We start from the raw sequence: 15,887 nt of genomic DNA, 5'->3' as shown, positions 1-15,887 counted from the left end.
CTGAAGCAGTCCTCCTGCCTTAGCCTCCAAGTACCAGGGACTATGGGCGTGTACCACCACACTTAATTAAAAACAAATTTTTTTTTTTTAGAGGTGGGGTGTTGCCATGTTGCCCAGGCTGGTCTTGAACTCCTGGGCTTAAGTGATCCTTCTGCCTCTCAGCCTCCCAAATACCTGGGACTATAGGTGCATCCCACCATGCCTGGCTGTTAACTTTTACTTTGAAATAATTTAGGCTTACAGAAAAGTTAGATAAATAGTAAACTTCATCCAACTTCTATTGATAGCATCTTACACAGTATAGTTATCAAAATGAGGAAAGTAACACTGATAACATATTATGGACTACACTATAGACTCACTTGAATTTTGCTAGTTGTCCCACTAATGTCCTTTTTTCTGGTCCAGGATCCAGTCCAAAATTCCACACCACATTTAGTTGTTGCAGCTTCTTAGTCTCTCTCAATATGTGGTTATTCCCTTGTCTTTCCTTGTTTTTCATGACCTTGCCGCTTTTGAAGAGTCACTCATTTTGTCAGATTGTAGAATGTCCCTCACTGTGTGTCTACCTGATGTCTTCTCATTTTTAGATTGAAGTTAGGCATTTTTGGCTAGAATACTACAAAAGTGATCTTGTACCCTTCTCAGTGCATCCTGTTGGGGCATGTGATGTCGACATGTCTCATTATTTGCCAGATTGTTCTCTGTCAGGTTACAGTTTTCCACTTTGTAACTGGTAAATGTTTTGTGTGGAGATAATCTGAGACTATGCGAATATCCTGTTACTCAACCTACTCCCACTCACTAATTTTAGCCTCCATCCATGGTCTTTGTCTGTAACAGCTATTACTGAAGTACTTGCTTAATCAGTCCATCTTTTTTTTGAAATAAGCTTATTCCATACATATTTTGCATCAGAAATGTAAAAGTAAATTAGGACTTTAACAACAAAAATCTTCTGTATTTTTAATAATGGTTATATTCTTAAATGATCTGTGTATGCTAAAATGGCTGGGTGAATCGCATTATCTTGGTTAGCATTCAATTACTAGATCCAGGGCATCTTGGCTAATATTTACTTTTTTTAAAAAAAATTATTTATTTTACTTTAAGTTCTGGGATACATGTGCAAAACATGCAGATTTGTTACATAGGTATACATGTGTTATGGTGGTTTGCTGCACCTATCAACCTGTCAGGTTTTAAGTCCTGCATGCATTAGGTTTGTCCTAATGCTCTCCCTCCTCTTGCCCTCTACCCCTGAAAGGCCCCATTGTGTGATGTTTACCTCCCTGGGTCCATGTATTCTCATTGTTCAACTCCCACTTATGACATCTTTTTACATATATTGATTTACTGCTTAGGAGGTGAGGAAGATTGTTCAGGGTACCTCAGTTACTGGACTGCAGGAAAAAGAGGTCCCTCCGTAGTCTTAAAGAAGCAGTTTTCTCTTGCTTGCCAAATAAGAGTTTCAGTTTTAAACAGGAAGGGAATTTGCTTTTTTTTCCAGTTTTGTTTGTTTGTTTGTTTTTTGCTAAGTATTAACCTGGTAAATACATTTCCTAATCATGAGCCATGCTGATTAAACCTTCCCTGGCCACTGCATAGTGCTCCTCTAATATAGGCCTGCAAGAAATTTCCCAAGTATTAGTGTAGAACTTTTGCATCTGTATTCAAAGGAGAAATTTGTCCATGCTTTTAAAAAATATTCTTCTCTATTTTAAAATTTTAGAGTAAGGGTGATACTGGCCTTGCAGAATAGACTAGAAAACTTAAAATCTTTTCCTGTGGTCTGGACCGATTTAAATCACATAGGTGTTACTGTTTAATAGAACTTGTTAGTGATCTCTTTGGGCCAGCTTCCTTGGCTGTTGCTCTGGTCAGTTTCCCGACAGCCCTCAAGTTCCTCTGGGCAGAGAATTTTACCTGTCAGCTCTTTAATAGCTGGATTTTCCAGTTTATTGGAAGACAATTTTATATGTTTAAAATGATTCTGAAAGATCTCCATATCTAGAGTCACATTCATTTTCTCATGTGGTTTACTTGTATTTCCCCCCTGTTTCTCAATCAACGTTTTTAGTTTTTTTGTTTCATCATTTTGCTTTAATCTTCACTCTTTTCACTTCATCTTCACTTTAATGAATGTGTGATTTATTTGGTTTATTTTCCTGGTTCCTTATTTCATTTGGTTTTTAGTCTTATTTTTTAATAAATGCACTTACGGGCTGAAACTTCAGAGTCTGGGATGGCTCCTCCTCCTCACATCTGGTCCATCAGCAAATCCTGTTAGCCTCACCTGGGACATGCACACGGATGCTGAGAACAGAACGCCACTTCTGCACCCACCCTGGCCCAGGCTGTCTGCGTCTCTCATCTAAATCATTGTGACAGCCTCTTAATGGGCCTCCTGCCTCCAGCTAGGTCTCCTTTCAGGCTACACCCAACACAGCAGCCTGAGTGAGCCGCTTCCCCCATAGACGTTTATCCTATGTAGTACTATATCCTATGTTTATCCTATGGTACTATAATAGCATACTTTTAAGTTAGGAAAACTTACAGGGATCCCTTTGCCTTACTTCTCAACAATTACAAGAAGAACTATGCATGTGTGTTTGTGTGTATGTGTGTGTGTGTAGAGAGACAGAAAAAGAGCATGCACAATAGAGAGAGGGCACACCACTCCAGGGACTGTGGCTCTGTGGCTCTCGTCATGAGGGTGACAGGAGCTGATGGAGGTTGGTTCTGAGCAGATGCTCACTCTGGCCATGGGGGTGCCCTGTCAAAGACGGGAGCCTCACCAACTCAGATCAGTCTACCTTGGAGCCTCTGTTAGGCTGCTCCTGCTGGGTCTTTTGTCCTTGGAGGCTCTGACCTGGGTCAGAACCCTGCTGTGAAGCCCTTCAAAGGCCACTCTGCTCCTAAGGTGAAGACTTATTCCCTAGGCTGTTTCCCAAGCCATGTCCGGCCACACTGCCTAGCCCAGCACATCAGAGCTCCTGCAGTGAGGTTGCGTGACAATATACTGCAAATACATAAGAAACTCATAATAAAATGCCAACAACATGGAAATGTACTGGATTTGAATGCAGACCCTCTGCCATTATCACAGTCCCGGGGAGAAGTTACAGACCAAGATTAATTCTGTAATCAAATCCAAAAGCTTTGAAGACCAAAGGAAGATATGAAATCACATCCCATGACCTCATGAGCTCAGAAGCCACCTCCCCTGTGTTTTTTGTGGACGGGTGTCCATGCACGATTGAGTCTGGGTTCACGCAGCAGCCTTGTCCACGCTGTGTCAGAGATGTGTCATACAGATGTCCTTGTAAGTCCTTTGGGGGACTCAAACACTGCATCATCCCCACACAGCTTTCCTTGAGCCTCAGTTAGACAAACAGACAGCCTTCAACCCTACAGAGTTATCCCAGGCAGAGTAATATCAAGGACCACAGCAGAGCCCAGAAATGTCCAAGCAAAGTTTGATAATCAGGGAACTCCTTGCTTTGGATCTCCTATTACGCAAGAAGGCTACCTTAATTGTCTTGAATTCATAACCTCAGGATGTAGGCATAGTTGGGAATTTAACTTCCTAGCTAAAGGTTAATTTTGATCCTAGACATTTACCATTTTAATGTTGGTTTCTTCTCGTGGCTTTGGCACTCTTTAGTTTGGAATTGATGATGGCCCTGTTAGTGAAAGGTGCCCTTACTTTTCCATAATTAGGTATTGGGTCCCCCAGTACTTCTGCTGCAAAGTTCCAGGCTTGAGACAGTTGCTTCCAATAAATGAATACCCCCCTCAGATGTAGACACTACTTCTGGGCAGTTGCAGAGCCAAGCAGAGAACCTTGATGAGGGGAGCCCAAAGCTTGGGAAGAAGCCACAATAGCCCAGGTCTGCCTTTCCAGTTCCCTCCATGGCCTTGAGTGCGGCCTGGAGTCAGACCTAGGCTTAGCCCTCAAACAGTGAGAAAATCAACTGCCAGGGCCCAAGGGGCCTGTAATGTGCCCGTTTGCTGACAAAACAGATCTTTTCATCACCAAGTCACCTAGGACATATCATTCCCAGAGCTACTGGTCTCTGTCAACGCCCCCAGAGCCCTTGCCTCAGCTTTCCAGGCACCCTTGAGCCAGGCGTCTGCTGCTGTGTTGTCCCAGCGGTGGTTCACTGGCACTGGCCCAGCCTCTGGGGCACTGAGGATGCCAAAGAACACTCCTGTCTCTGTAGAAGCAGCTCTGTACTCGAGGACATAGCCACCATGGATGCTAGCGGCTTCCAGAGTCACACTCCCAAAGGCTGTAGGCACAATCCTGCACATCCAGATCAAGCTCCTCTAGCAGGTGGTGGCTCCAGCCTGGCCTCAGGCTTATTTTGAACCCCTCAATGCCACTCATATGCTTTATTTCTTGATGTCCCAGCCTGTAACACACTGTTGGGATTTCTATCAGTAACAGCCTCCTGCCTGCTCATGTTCTGAACAGATTGAAAGTGGAATGAAGAGGAAGCCTGGGGGTGAGAATGCCTCCGTGGTGGCAGATAATTGCCGTTAGGGGATGTGCTTAGATGGGCTGGCCTGATGGTCAGTGTCTAGTGCCATGTCCCATACTGGTCCCCAGAGGTCGGCTGAGCTCCAATCCAGTCATGGCCACACAGGGCAAGCTCTGGAGAGCAGAGAATATGGACTTGCTCCCAGCCAGGCCAAGAAGCAATGGTGCATGCCTTTTGTTCTCCCCATTTTTCTTTCATAGCATACTGTTTTGGCATAATATTTTTCTGTCCCATCCCTGCAATTTGCTCATATACTAGCATGGGCAATGGTAAGCATGACAATAGTAATAATAATAATAATGACTATGATTTCCTGTACACTCACTGTGCTGAGCTGTGTACTAACCTATGTGTACCCTTGTAACCATCCCAGGATAACTGTCCTGTTGTGCCAGAACAAACTGGGGCACAGAGAGGTGGTGCGAGCCTTCTTGGGCAGTGGCAAAAGTCAGTGAAACATTGTCCAAAGGGGCATGGACACCAGTTTTTACAGCTACACAGGGAATCTGCAGTGAGGCACTCTGGTTTGTGGCTGTCAGGGCCTTAGAAAGTTCTGCTGGAGTTGAGTTCATAGGTGGTTAGGCTGTAGCTGACAGTTTGCCTGCTTTAAACATACAGCACAAGTGTGTTTAACATGTGCTTAACCTGCAGCTCTGGGTAGAAAGAATGCTGGGACTTAATATTTAAGAACAACTTGATTATATCACCACAGGAGCCCAGATGTTGTTTTATAGATATGCTTGCGTGTGTGTATGTGTGTTTAATGTGTTTATTTTCCCTGGCTAGCATAATTCTTCCTGGGACCTTTACCCTTTGATCTGAACTGGAAAAAATGTTACCATTTTAAGATCTCTTAAAACATGTCTTTGGATTTATCATCTGTACAGATGGAAATTCACACAATCTATTCTTAACTGAAGAAAAACAGGAAAAGAAAATAAATTTCTTGCTACTTGGAATGATAAACAAGGTGAAGCATATGCTGTATATCCTGGCAATAGAAATTCAAGGTTGGGAATAATTCCTGTCCTCCTGAGCCTGCCTTCGGCCTCCCTAAGGAGTGCAGTGACTGAAATTTTCTACTAATTGTAGCCATAATTTTAGCATGCAATTAAACACATGATTTCCTTCCCAGCTGATGTTTTTTTGGTTAGTCTGACATGGATGAGACAAAAGCTCTGTTGATTTGAACGGCCACTGTGAGCTGATAGGAGGTCACAGAAAGTCATCATTATTTGAGCACCTTTGGCTACCCAGTAGGATCTAGATTAATCTTGCTTATAAACATGGCCAATGGCTTGGGTGCTTCTAATACAATTTCCAGTGTTACTGTCTGTAGGCCAAAGAAAGCTGTCTGTTGGCCTGCTCATTTTGCTGAGTCCTTCCAAAGGACCACTGGTAGGAAAGACTCAGAGGTGGAATTTGTGAGGTCATGGTGGCAGGAACAGAGACTCATGGTGGTCACCCAGGTTGCAGAAGAACCTCAGGGTGTGAGGCCTGTCTGTGTCCCAGCAAGCCCAAGAGCAGCGCCTTCCATGGAGGGAGATGGAGGGCTTTATTGCATACAATGCAAACATGGCCATTCAGAATGCTCTGTGTTTGCCTTCCCACAATGTACAGTCCCGGTAACCCACATTCTTTCCCACCCTTGGTGTTACCAGACCTTTTATTTCTAGCCAATTCTGTTGGGCATGCGGCAGCATCTGTGCTGTTTAGTCCTGCATTTCCATCCCTCCTTACAGGGCTGGCCAGCTTTTCCTGTATTGACTGGCTGATCCTCCTCCCAGTCAACCTCCTTCTCCAGTGTGATGCAGATTTTGTATCATGCTGATCTAGGTGTGTGATATGGTTTGGCTGTGCCCCCACCCAAATCTCACCTTGAATTGTAACTCTCACAATTCCCATGTTTTGTGGGAGGAACCTGGTAGGAGGTAATTGAATCATGAGGGTGGGTGTTTCCTGTGCTGTTCTCATGATAGTGAATAAGTCTCACAAGATCTGATGGTTTTGAAAATAGGAGATTCCCTGCACAAGCTCTCTCTCTTTTTGCCTGTTGCCATCCATGTAAGATCTGACTTGCTTCTCTTTGCTTTCTGCCGTGATTGTGAAGCCTTCCCAGCCATGAGGAAATGTAAGTCCATTAAACCTCTTTCTTTTGTAAGTTGCCCAGTCTTGGATATGTCTGTATTAGCAGCGTGAAAATGAAATAATACAGTGTGCTTTTGGATAGCGTAATCTGGGGTCTCCATCTTTGATAACTGTTTGGATTGCTTTTTCAGATGGCAAGTTTGGGGCCTACATGCAAGTGCACATTCAGAACGATGGGCCTGTGACCATAGAGCTGGAATCGCCGGCTCCTGGCACTGCCACCTCTGATCCAAAGCAGGTAAGCCTGGAATCTGGTGCCTGGCTCTGTCCGTTGGGTGCCTATAACATCTCTTTAGTCCCTGGAAGAGTCCTCGATCTGAGGAAATACATCGCTCATGTAACCTATTTATTTTAATACCTGCCTTCCCAAGAATCGTGTTTACTGTGTACTCCTGCGTACTGTGGTAAGTGGGTACAGCACTTCTCCCTTGCCTTCTCCTGCCTTTGAATTTCAGAGGACATGTCCTGTGCAGAGCCAGGTTCTTCCTCTGGGCTTCTCTTTCCCTATCCAGGTACCATGGCACCCACCCGTCCCTGGGTGGCAACAGAGCAATGGCCCTAGATTGGCTTGGTAACCCATTCCAAATGGTTGCCTGAAGTAGGTTTGGTCCCAGGTGTGGGTAGATGTAAATCCCCATTTTTCTAGAGCAATGTCTGACCTGGATTTGCTGCCAATTTGTAAGCTTTCAATAAAAAAAGTAATTAAAATAGAGAAAGGAAATGTGTAATAGTCCTTGGAACCCATATAGTCTCACAGATGCTTAGCACACTTGTAAAGCCTTAATTAATGCACTCACTGGATAGAGACACGTAGGGCCTGGCAGGCTGTGATGGGCAATGATGCAGTGGTAAGGGGGCAGTATGATAGAAACTTGGAGCTGGGCACCTGTTCAAAGCCAAGCTGGTTCAAAACCAACCTGTTCAAAGACAGGGTCTTGTTCTGTCACCCAGGCTGGAGTGCAGTGGGGCAATCATGGCTCGCTGGAGCCTGGACCTCCCAAGGCTCAAGTGATCCTCCTACTTTAGCCTCCTGAGTAGCTGGGACTATAGGGATCTGCCACCATGCTGGGCTCAAATTTGAATTTTTGTAGAGAGGAGGTTTCACTGTGTTGCCTAGGCTGGTCTTGAACTCCTAGGCTCAAGTGATCCACTAGGTAGGGCCTTGGCCTCCCAAAGTGCTGAGATCACAGGCAAGAGTCACCATGCCTGGCCAAAGCCAGATATTTTAAGTGGAACGTAATATTTCCTTTTTGTTTCTATATTATTTCATTCTTGTACTGATATAAAGAAATATCTGAGACTGGGTGATTTATAAAGAAAAGAGGTTTAATTGGCTCATCGTTCTGCAGGCTATATAGGAAGGATGGCTGCAGAGGCCTCAGGAAACTTACAATCGTGGTGGAAGGTGAAGGGGAAGCAGGCACATCTTCACATGGCCAAAGCTGAAGGAAGCGAGAGCAGAGGGAGTTGCTACACACTTTTGCACAACCAGATCTCATGAGAACTCACTGTCACACGAACAGCAAGGGGGAAGTCTACCCTCATGATCTAGTCACCTCCCACCAGGCCCCTCCTCCAATGCTGGGGATTCCAATTCGACATTAGATTTGGGTGGAGACACAAATCCAAACCATAGCAGTTTCTGACTCTCTTTGTATTGAGGGACATGGCTGATGCAGTAGGCTAGACTTCAGTAGTAGTAACTGAGGGTCCTGGAATTACTAATGCCATTAAAAAAAATCACAAATGAAAAGTCCACATGAAAATGTAAGCGTTTTATTTTGAAATAATTTGAGACTTACAGAAAAGTTGAAAAAAAGAGTTTCCATATACTTTTTTATCCAGTTGCCTCTAATTTCAATGTCTAACATGACCATAACACGATGACCAAGACTTTGAAATTAATGTTGATACAGTACTATTACATTAACTACATTACAAACCTTATTCAAAGTTCACTAGGTTTCTTAAATGTCCTTCTTCTGCTCCAGGATAATGCAGGATTCCATGCTGCATTTAATTGTCACTTCTGCTTAGTCTTCTCCAATCTGTGACTGTTCCTCAGCCTTATCTTTTGTGACATTGACACTTTTCAAGAGTACTAGTCTACTATTTTGTAGAATGTTTCTTACATTGGGTTTTCTATGATTATATTGAGGTAGTGCATGTTGATAGGAATAGGAAATAGCACAAAAGTGGCCTTGTGCCCTTCATAGTGCATCCTACCAGGAGGTATGTGGTATTGATTTGTCTTGTTACCAGTGATACCAGCCTTATCACTTGGTTAAGGTGAAGTTTACCAGATGTTTCCATGTTAGATGAAGTTCTAACGTCTCTCCTCTTGTCTGTCCCTGGCTCATTCAAAGCAGACAGCTCTCTTTCGGCTTTGCAGGAAAAGAAACTAGCAGATGGCATTGACCCTGCTTCTGCATCCCTTTCCTACCACTGTGGTAGCAGAGCTGCCCCTTCCTGGGCTCAGGCCAGCCTCTCCCCTGGGCCAAGACCACCTACATAATTTGAGAGGCCCACTGTAAAATGAAAATGTGGGGCCCCTTGTTCAAAAATTATTAAGAATTTCAAGATGGTGATAACAGGGCATAAAACCAAAGGTGGGGCCCCTCTGAAGACGGGGCCCTGTGTGACTGATGGGTTGCTTGGCTGTGGAGCTAGACCAACCTGGGCTTTGGAGCTCTCCCCTCCTACCTCCTCAGCAGCTTCACAGAAGCCCTCTGTCTTCTTGTCGGGTCAGTTTGCCTCTCACAGTCATCCATATTATCCCATTGGCTTTTAAATATGCCCAAATGTCTCCAGTTGAGAAATGCCTCCATTTCCTCCCTTCTGCTCTGCCTCAGTGTCCTCGGGTCTGTAAAGGCTCTTGCTGAGGGTACCAGTGACCTCACATTGCTTTATTTCATGTCCATTTTTCAGAACCCCTTTCTTGCCACTGCTGCACACTTGCCCCTGAAAATGGCTGGAGTCTTGTTTTCCAGAATGCCATTCTCTCTGGGTATTCCTCTTGCCTCTGGCTACTCCCTCTGGTTTTGTTTGATCTTTATTCCATAGTTTTGATTTATTATTCTGCTTTAACTCTATTTGGAGAAAAATTTTAGTCTTTTTTTCATTCTAAATATTTTTCTGGAAATGGTAGAATAATACATTTTGCCTTTAGAATCTTCAGCTTTCTTTCAACCAGTACCTCTTCTTTTTTAGGTCAAACGGTATAAAGATGCAGTTATTTCAGATGAGTAAGTCTCGAGATCTAATGTACACCACGAGGCCTGCAGTCAGTAGTATCGTATTGTGCACTAGGAATGTGCTAAGGGAGTAAATTTAGGAATTCTCAGCATGCACAGAATAAAGGACGGTAACTGTGTGAGATGCCAGACTGTAATTTACTTGACTGTAGTAATCACTTCACTGTGTGTGTAGATCAAAGCATCATGTTGTACATCTTATTCCATAAACTCCCCTCCCCAAATCAAAAAATCCTCAAGTAGGCATTTTTTTAAACTTCTAACGAGCCATGTTAACTTATAAGGATAAAAAAGACTTTTATTTCTGAATCCTTTAGGAGTTTTCTCTTCAAATACACGAATTGTCTTGCATCAATTTCATTTACATGGACCAGTTCCCTGACCCCTAGAAGCCTCAGACTCTGCACGTTGCATTGTGCTCTGCCCTCAGCTGTCCAGTAGGTGGCGGCGGATAGGCGCGGAAGGGGCCCGTGTTAGGTTGGTGCTGGCCGGTGCCTGGGGCCTCTCTCTGCCTTTTCTTCTCAATTAGAAGGAGCTTCCTTCCTCTTGGATCAAATAGCTAATTTGCTTGCTTTTGTGTTGATAGGAAGAGCACAGCCAAATTCTTTTTACTGATAGATAAACATGTGTTTCTATCAATTAAGCTTTTAATTCTCAGTGTTTTATTTTTCCATTATATTCCAATCAGTAATGAAAACTGCTACAATTACATTACAGAAAAATGGTTCTTTTGGCAAATTTCAACATTATAGGAAAATGATTGTTTTAGCAGGTTCTTTTAAAATATAAATAAGTTCTTTGAGCAAATGAACAATGTATGTGTGTGCATATGTATGTGTGCATATGTGTGTGTGTATGCGTGCGTGCATGTGTGTGCCCATGTGTATGTGCATGTGGGTGTGTCTGTGTGTGCATTTGTGTGTTAGGTAAGCATCCAGTGTCATTTTGGTATATGATGGTGTGCTAGGCACTGTGAGGAAGAGAAGGAACTGCTGCTGCCCAACCTGTGCAGCTGGGGATCGATTTTGGACAACATAAACCTGAAAGGTTAATGACAGTGAAAGGGGTGGACAGCATAAGACAACTTAGGAAAGGTCACAAGACCATGCAGTTCGCGCTCCTCCTTAGAACTCTTCAGTGCCTTCCAAGTGCATTTTGCTGAAACCTTGCACTCCTTCCTGTCATTTCCCCGGGCCTGAGTGACCAGGTGTCCGTGGCCCCCTATTGCTTGCTCTGTGGCTGTCTTTCCCTCTATCCCTATGCTTCACCTACTGCATCTGTTGCTGCCTCCTCTCCCTTGCTGAGAAGAAAGTCAAGCTCTTTCCTACCTCTGAGCTCTTGTCTCAATTCCAGGGTCTCCTCCTTCTCTGAGATTCTCTGACCCCTGCAGTTCCCAGGAAGCCCCATCAGCTACACTGCCCTGTTGGTATGATGGTTTATTTTACAGACTTCACACCATCTGCTATCATGGTCCACACCACTCGTAAAACTCAAGCTCCCTGAGTGTCATTCACTGCCCTGTCCCAGGAGGTGTGTGTGGGCGGGAGGGGTGGTGTTCGTTTAGCAGTGGTGCTCACAGCTGGCGGGCTGTGGTGTCTGTGAATGTCCTGAGTTCAGAAAAGGCCATTGCCACTGTTGTTGCTGCTCAGCCAGGTGGGCATCCCGGGGACTGGAGGTTTTAGCTGACTTTTAAGGATTTGGAAAGTAGAAGGGATTCCCAATTGTTGTTTTCAAATTTCTGCTTGAAATAGGGGTAGATTCTTATTTTCAAGAGTCTTAGAGCTCTACTTATGTGATGCAGCTACTGCTGGTGAAGACTGGGCTGGTAAAGGTAACCAGCAGTTTGCCTTTCTTAACTGGACTGCTGCTTGTTTGCAGAACTGGCTGCTGCAGCGTCTGCATGCTTTCCGTGCAGCATACCCATCACATTATAGGCTGTTGTGTGGGTTTCATGCTCTGTCCTGGCAGTGAGAAGTTGGAAGGACAGCATTACATTCTTGCTCCAAAGGATGTATTTCCAAAGGGAACAGGACATAGAAGCAGCAGCAGAACCAACCGACAGCTGTTTTTCCTGTTGCATTTTTTTACAGGAGAACACGATTCTGGTAGGCACATCCTGATTATCATTGCCTAGTGCGCAATTGCTGGTGCATGAGCTCTTCCGTTGGTGCCTAGATATTGGGAGATTTTAATACCCTGGCCTGACATTTCTATGGTAGAAGTTTATTTTTTCTTGTTTTAATCTTAAGTACCCTTTCCCTGAGTAGGGCTTGTTTTTCTGAGCCTCACCTGGATGGGGGAGCAGAAGGAGATTTTCCTGGTGAGGGGGAACATTTGGTAATTGAAGGACTCTTCCCTGGGGACTAGGGCCCACCTAGGTCATAGCATTGCCATTAATTATTTACATTCTCATTTATTTAGTGCCACTGAAGATATCATTAAATGGAAATGCTGAAAGGAGCTAAAAAAATGAACTTTCAAATATACATATTTGAGTTAACTGATGTGTTTATTGACAAATGAGTTGGCTAGCGAAACATGGTGCCTTTAATATTGCAGAGCTATTAATTTTATGCTCCTCTGAGTATCACCATTGCTTGTCCATAATTTTCTCTGTATAATTGTGTTATCAGCAAGCATTCATCCCTGTGCCTAGACCTTGGAATGTCAAGATTGAGACATTCATGGCTTCCGTAGGATCTGAAAGAAATATGTAGGGTAAGGGTGTGTGGGGGAAAATAATTCCACTAAGTTTCATTTATTTATACTTCCAGTGACAGGGGCAGCCTTTTCATTACCTGCTGTGGAATCCAGAGGTGAAATGAAGGACACAGGAGCACGCAGGTGGCTTGCTTCTACCAGGCGGACCCATCATAGGTGGACAGAGGGGGGCTCTCATTTGCTACATATTTCAGTTTGGGGGACAAATCAAATGAGAAGTATTCTGAATATAAGGAAGAATTATGTTGTTGCTAATAACTTTGCCTCTCTTCGTGGAATAACAGTTATTTAAATGCACTCCATTTCACTCTGTTTTTAGGCTTGAATTCTAGATTCTACCTCTCTAATTGTGGTTGGTTTCAGCTTCAGTGTTCACATGGCCTGAACCAAGCTCGAGTTGTTGACTTGCTGCAGGAATATGTTTTAAAGTTGGATTGCCAAGATGGTAGCCAGATCATGTCAATTACTCCAGTCATATTAGTTCATTTTGTCTTATTAATTTATTTAGCCAGATCCTGTCATTTACTCCAGTCATATTAGTTCATTTTGTCTTATTAATTTATTGAACAAATGTTGACTGAGAGTCCAGCTTTGTTTGTGCTGAAGTATCACCAAAACAGAAGTGGCAACTCAGCAAAGCTTCCTCATTACAGAGTTGTTGTTGCTGTTGTGCAGTCTTTGTCAGTGACACTGACTTCTGGGACCTAGGCTGCTGCGTGGAAGGCCTCTTACCAGGGCTAGGCTGCCATCTGGCTAGACTTCTCACCACACATGGAATCACACCTGGTTTTTTGATCCTTTCTGTCTGAACACCTGCTTTCTATGAATTATGAGATCAGCTCAACCATCTGGAGAGTGAGTTGGGTGTAGAGGTGGGTGGGCTACTGGCCTCACTGCTCTGCCTGGTCAGAATTTATCCTAAGTCCTTGTCAGTACCTGTGGGAATGCCTGCCTATTACATGAATATTTGGTACGGAAGGGTGGGAGCTTAGTAGATGTTTTTCTTCCTAGTGGAGAACTGCAAAAGATCACTTTTATCATTTAAATTTGTTTCCAAATAGATGGTTGTCCTAAGTCAGCTCATGTGGGCTTAAAAAGAAGACTTTATAAGGCTGGCGTGACTGTCTCTCTGTTGGGGACTCACTGATGAATTGATTAATCAATTGACTTTCACCTTACCATCTTAAATCCATAGCACAGGTTAAGGAAACTGCAAAAATTGGAAAGAGTTTTTTCTCTGCTATTGGAGTATGGTTGGTAAATTAAAAACTAGATCTGTTTCTCTTCTACCATTGACACGTAAGAAATTGCAAAAATTGGAAAGAGTTTTTTCTCTGCTATTGGAGTATGGCTGGTAAATTAAAAACTAGATCTGTTTCTCTTCTACCATTGACACGTAAGAAATTGCAAAAATTGGAAAGAGTTTTTTCTCTGCTATTGGAGTATGGCTGGTAAATTAAAAACTAGATCTGTTTCTCTTCTACCATTGACACGTAAGACATTTCTAATCTCCAACCAGAACAAAACATCTGTTTTGCTTTAAACCAATCTCTCTGGACACTAATGGGGCAGTGCCTTTAAGGTTTAAGGGCTTTATTTGTTTGTTCCTGTATATGTGTTTTGGGCAGATTCCTAGTTATTTTAATCTTATAATCTCATTTGTGTGTGTGTTAAAAAAACAAATTCTTTACTTTACTGACTTGACCTACCAAAGATTAACAGCATCCTTTTTATTCTCAAGGGAGAGAGGTAGAGTTTTTCCTTCCATGGATTTATACATTGTACATAGCAATAATTTAGTTATACAGACTCAATATTTTAATTGGGAATTCAATTGTAGAAAAGTATTCTTCTAGTCAGTGGTGGTTTGTAGAAAACCTTGCCCAAACATTTGCATTAGTAATGGAGAGAGAAGAATGATCTGGAAGTGATAGAAATCTAAAAAAATGCAGCTCTTGCTATAATTTTTTAAAGGTAGGTAAAACATTCATCTACACGGAGATATTTGCCAACATGCTACAGTATAGGTATAGTCTGTAGTGATTGATGAGGTAGTTACCTTTTTAAATGTTAGTCTCTAAGAGAAGGTTAGGATGGGCCAGTGAGGTGTGAACTGGATCAAGTAGACTCTTAGGGGTTCACAGACTGGTCTGAGCTTATCCCACAAGTTTTGTGTGTGTGTATGTATGCAAGTGCCTTTTGCTGGGAGGAAGGGGCCCAGGACTTTTGTCACATTCTCCGGAGGTCCTAAGAAGTGAGATGCTGGTGAACTGGGGGCTGTTGTGTGCAGAGATTATATATTCTTTCTCTACCAAAGTAGCCCAGGGCCTTGTGTTATACAGACGGCAGAATGAGGACCACTGGCATCAAGCCACCCAGGGTGCTTACTAAAATTCAGAGTCCTGGGCCCACCCAGGTTTTTTGAACCAGAGTTCCTGGTGTGTTTGGATATGGAGGGCAGAAGAGTAGCCCTTTTATGTTTCTCACCAGGTCTTTGTGTGCTCCAAAGCACACTGACATTTGAGAACTACTGGAACAGAGAGAATCAGGCCTTGCCACGATCATCTGCTCCAGGCATTGGTTTCTTCTGGACCACGCTGCCCTCCCTTTCCCACTCCCAAATGTCTAAAAATACTTTACAACCTATGCTACTGCAGCTGCCAGGAAGCAAGATGGCTAGGCTTGATTATTGAGGTCACATGTGAGACTGTTCTTATTCATCAACGAGCCCTCAGTCACCCAACACCCCCTCCCCCCGCCACACAGGCAGTGATGAAAATGTTCCCAGGACTTGGTGCCTTCTCAACACAATTACAGATGTGTGAAGGAAAAGCCGATGCAGCAACAACAGCTCAATATGTTAGTGATTGATGATTGGCCGCTCTACTGGGTGACATTGAGGCATGTGGCGGGGGAATAACTTGTTTCCTAAGAAAGAGGAGCCCAACATGTGGATTGCTCAATGGATGGGCAAGATTGTAGCGGTGTAGCCTCTTTAAGACTTGCAGTTCAAAAGTAATTTATAGTTTTCTTGGCTTTCTGATTGTCAGACATGGAATGCCTTACTCATCTGTCAAAGTGTTAATGGAACTAGAATAAAAACCCAGGATCATCGACAATTTAGCTTCTGCATGGAAATTATAATTTAATGAAATGCATGAATGTGGAAGGTTCGATGGGCAGTTGGCTGATCATTTACGTTTAAACACACATGGGA

The 15,887-nt window shown here is 43.4% G+C and overlaps 1 protein-coding gene across 1 annotated transcript in view; it reads left to right on the top strand.

Annotated features, from left to right (window-relative positions):
- The window catches only part of DTD1 (D-aminoacyl-tRNA deacylase 1), a 158,009-nt gene that overhangs the window by 25,544 nt on the left and 116,578 nt on the right, over positions 1-15,887 (top strand). The window contains exon 4 of the mRNA XM_012474555.3: positions 6,827-6,933. Within this exon, the coding sequence (XP_012329978.1) occupies positions 6,827-6,933 (107 nt within the window). The remainder of the gene's footprint in view (positions 1-6,826; positions 6,934-15,887) is intronic.

Source organism: Aotus nancymaae, unplaced genomic scaffold (genome assembly GCF_030222135.1).
Source record: "Aotus nancymaae isolate 86718 unplaced genomic scaffold, 86718_ANA_hifiasm-v0.15.2.pri h1tg000001l, whole genome shotgun sequence".
Classification (NCBI taxonomy): domain Eukaryota; kingdom Metazoa; phylum Chordata; class Mammalia; order Primates; family Aotidae; genus Aotus; species Aotus nancymaae.
Note: the sequence above shows the minus strand (reverse complement) of the source record. Positions and strands in the feature narration are given on the sequence as shown.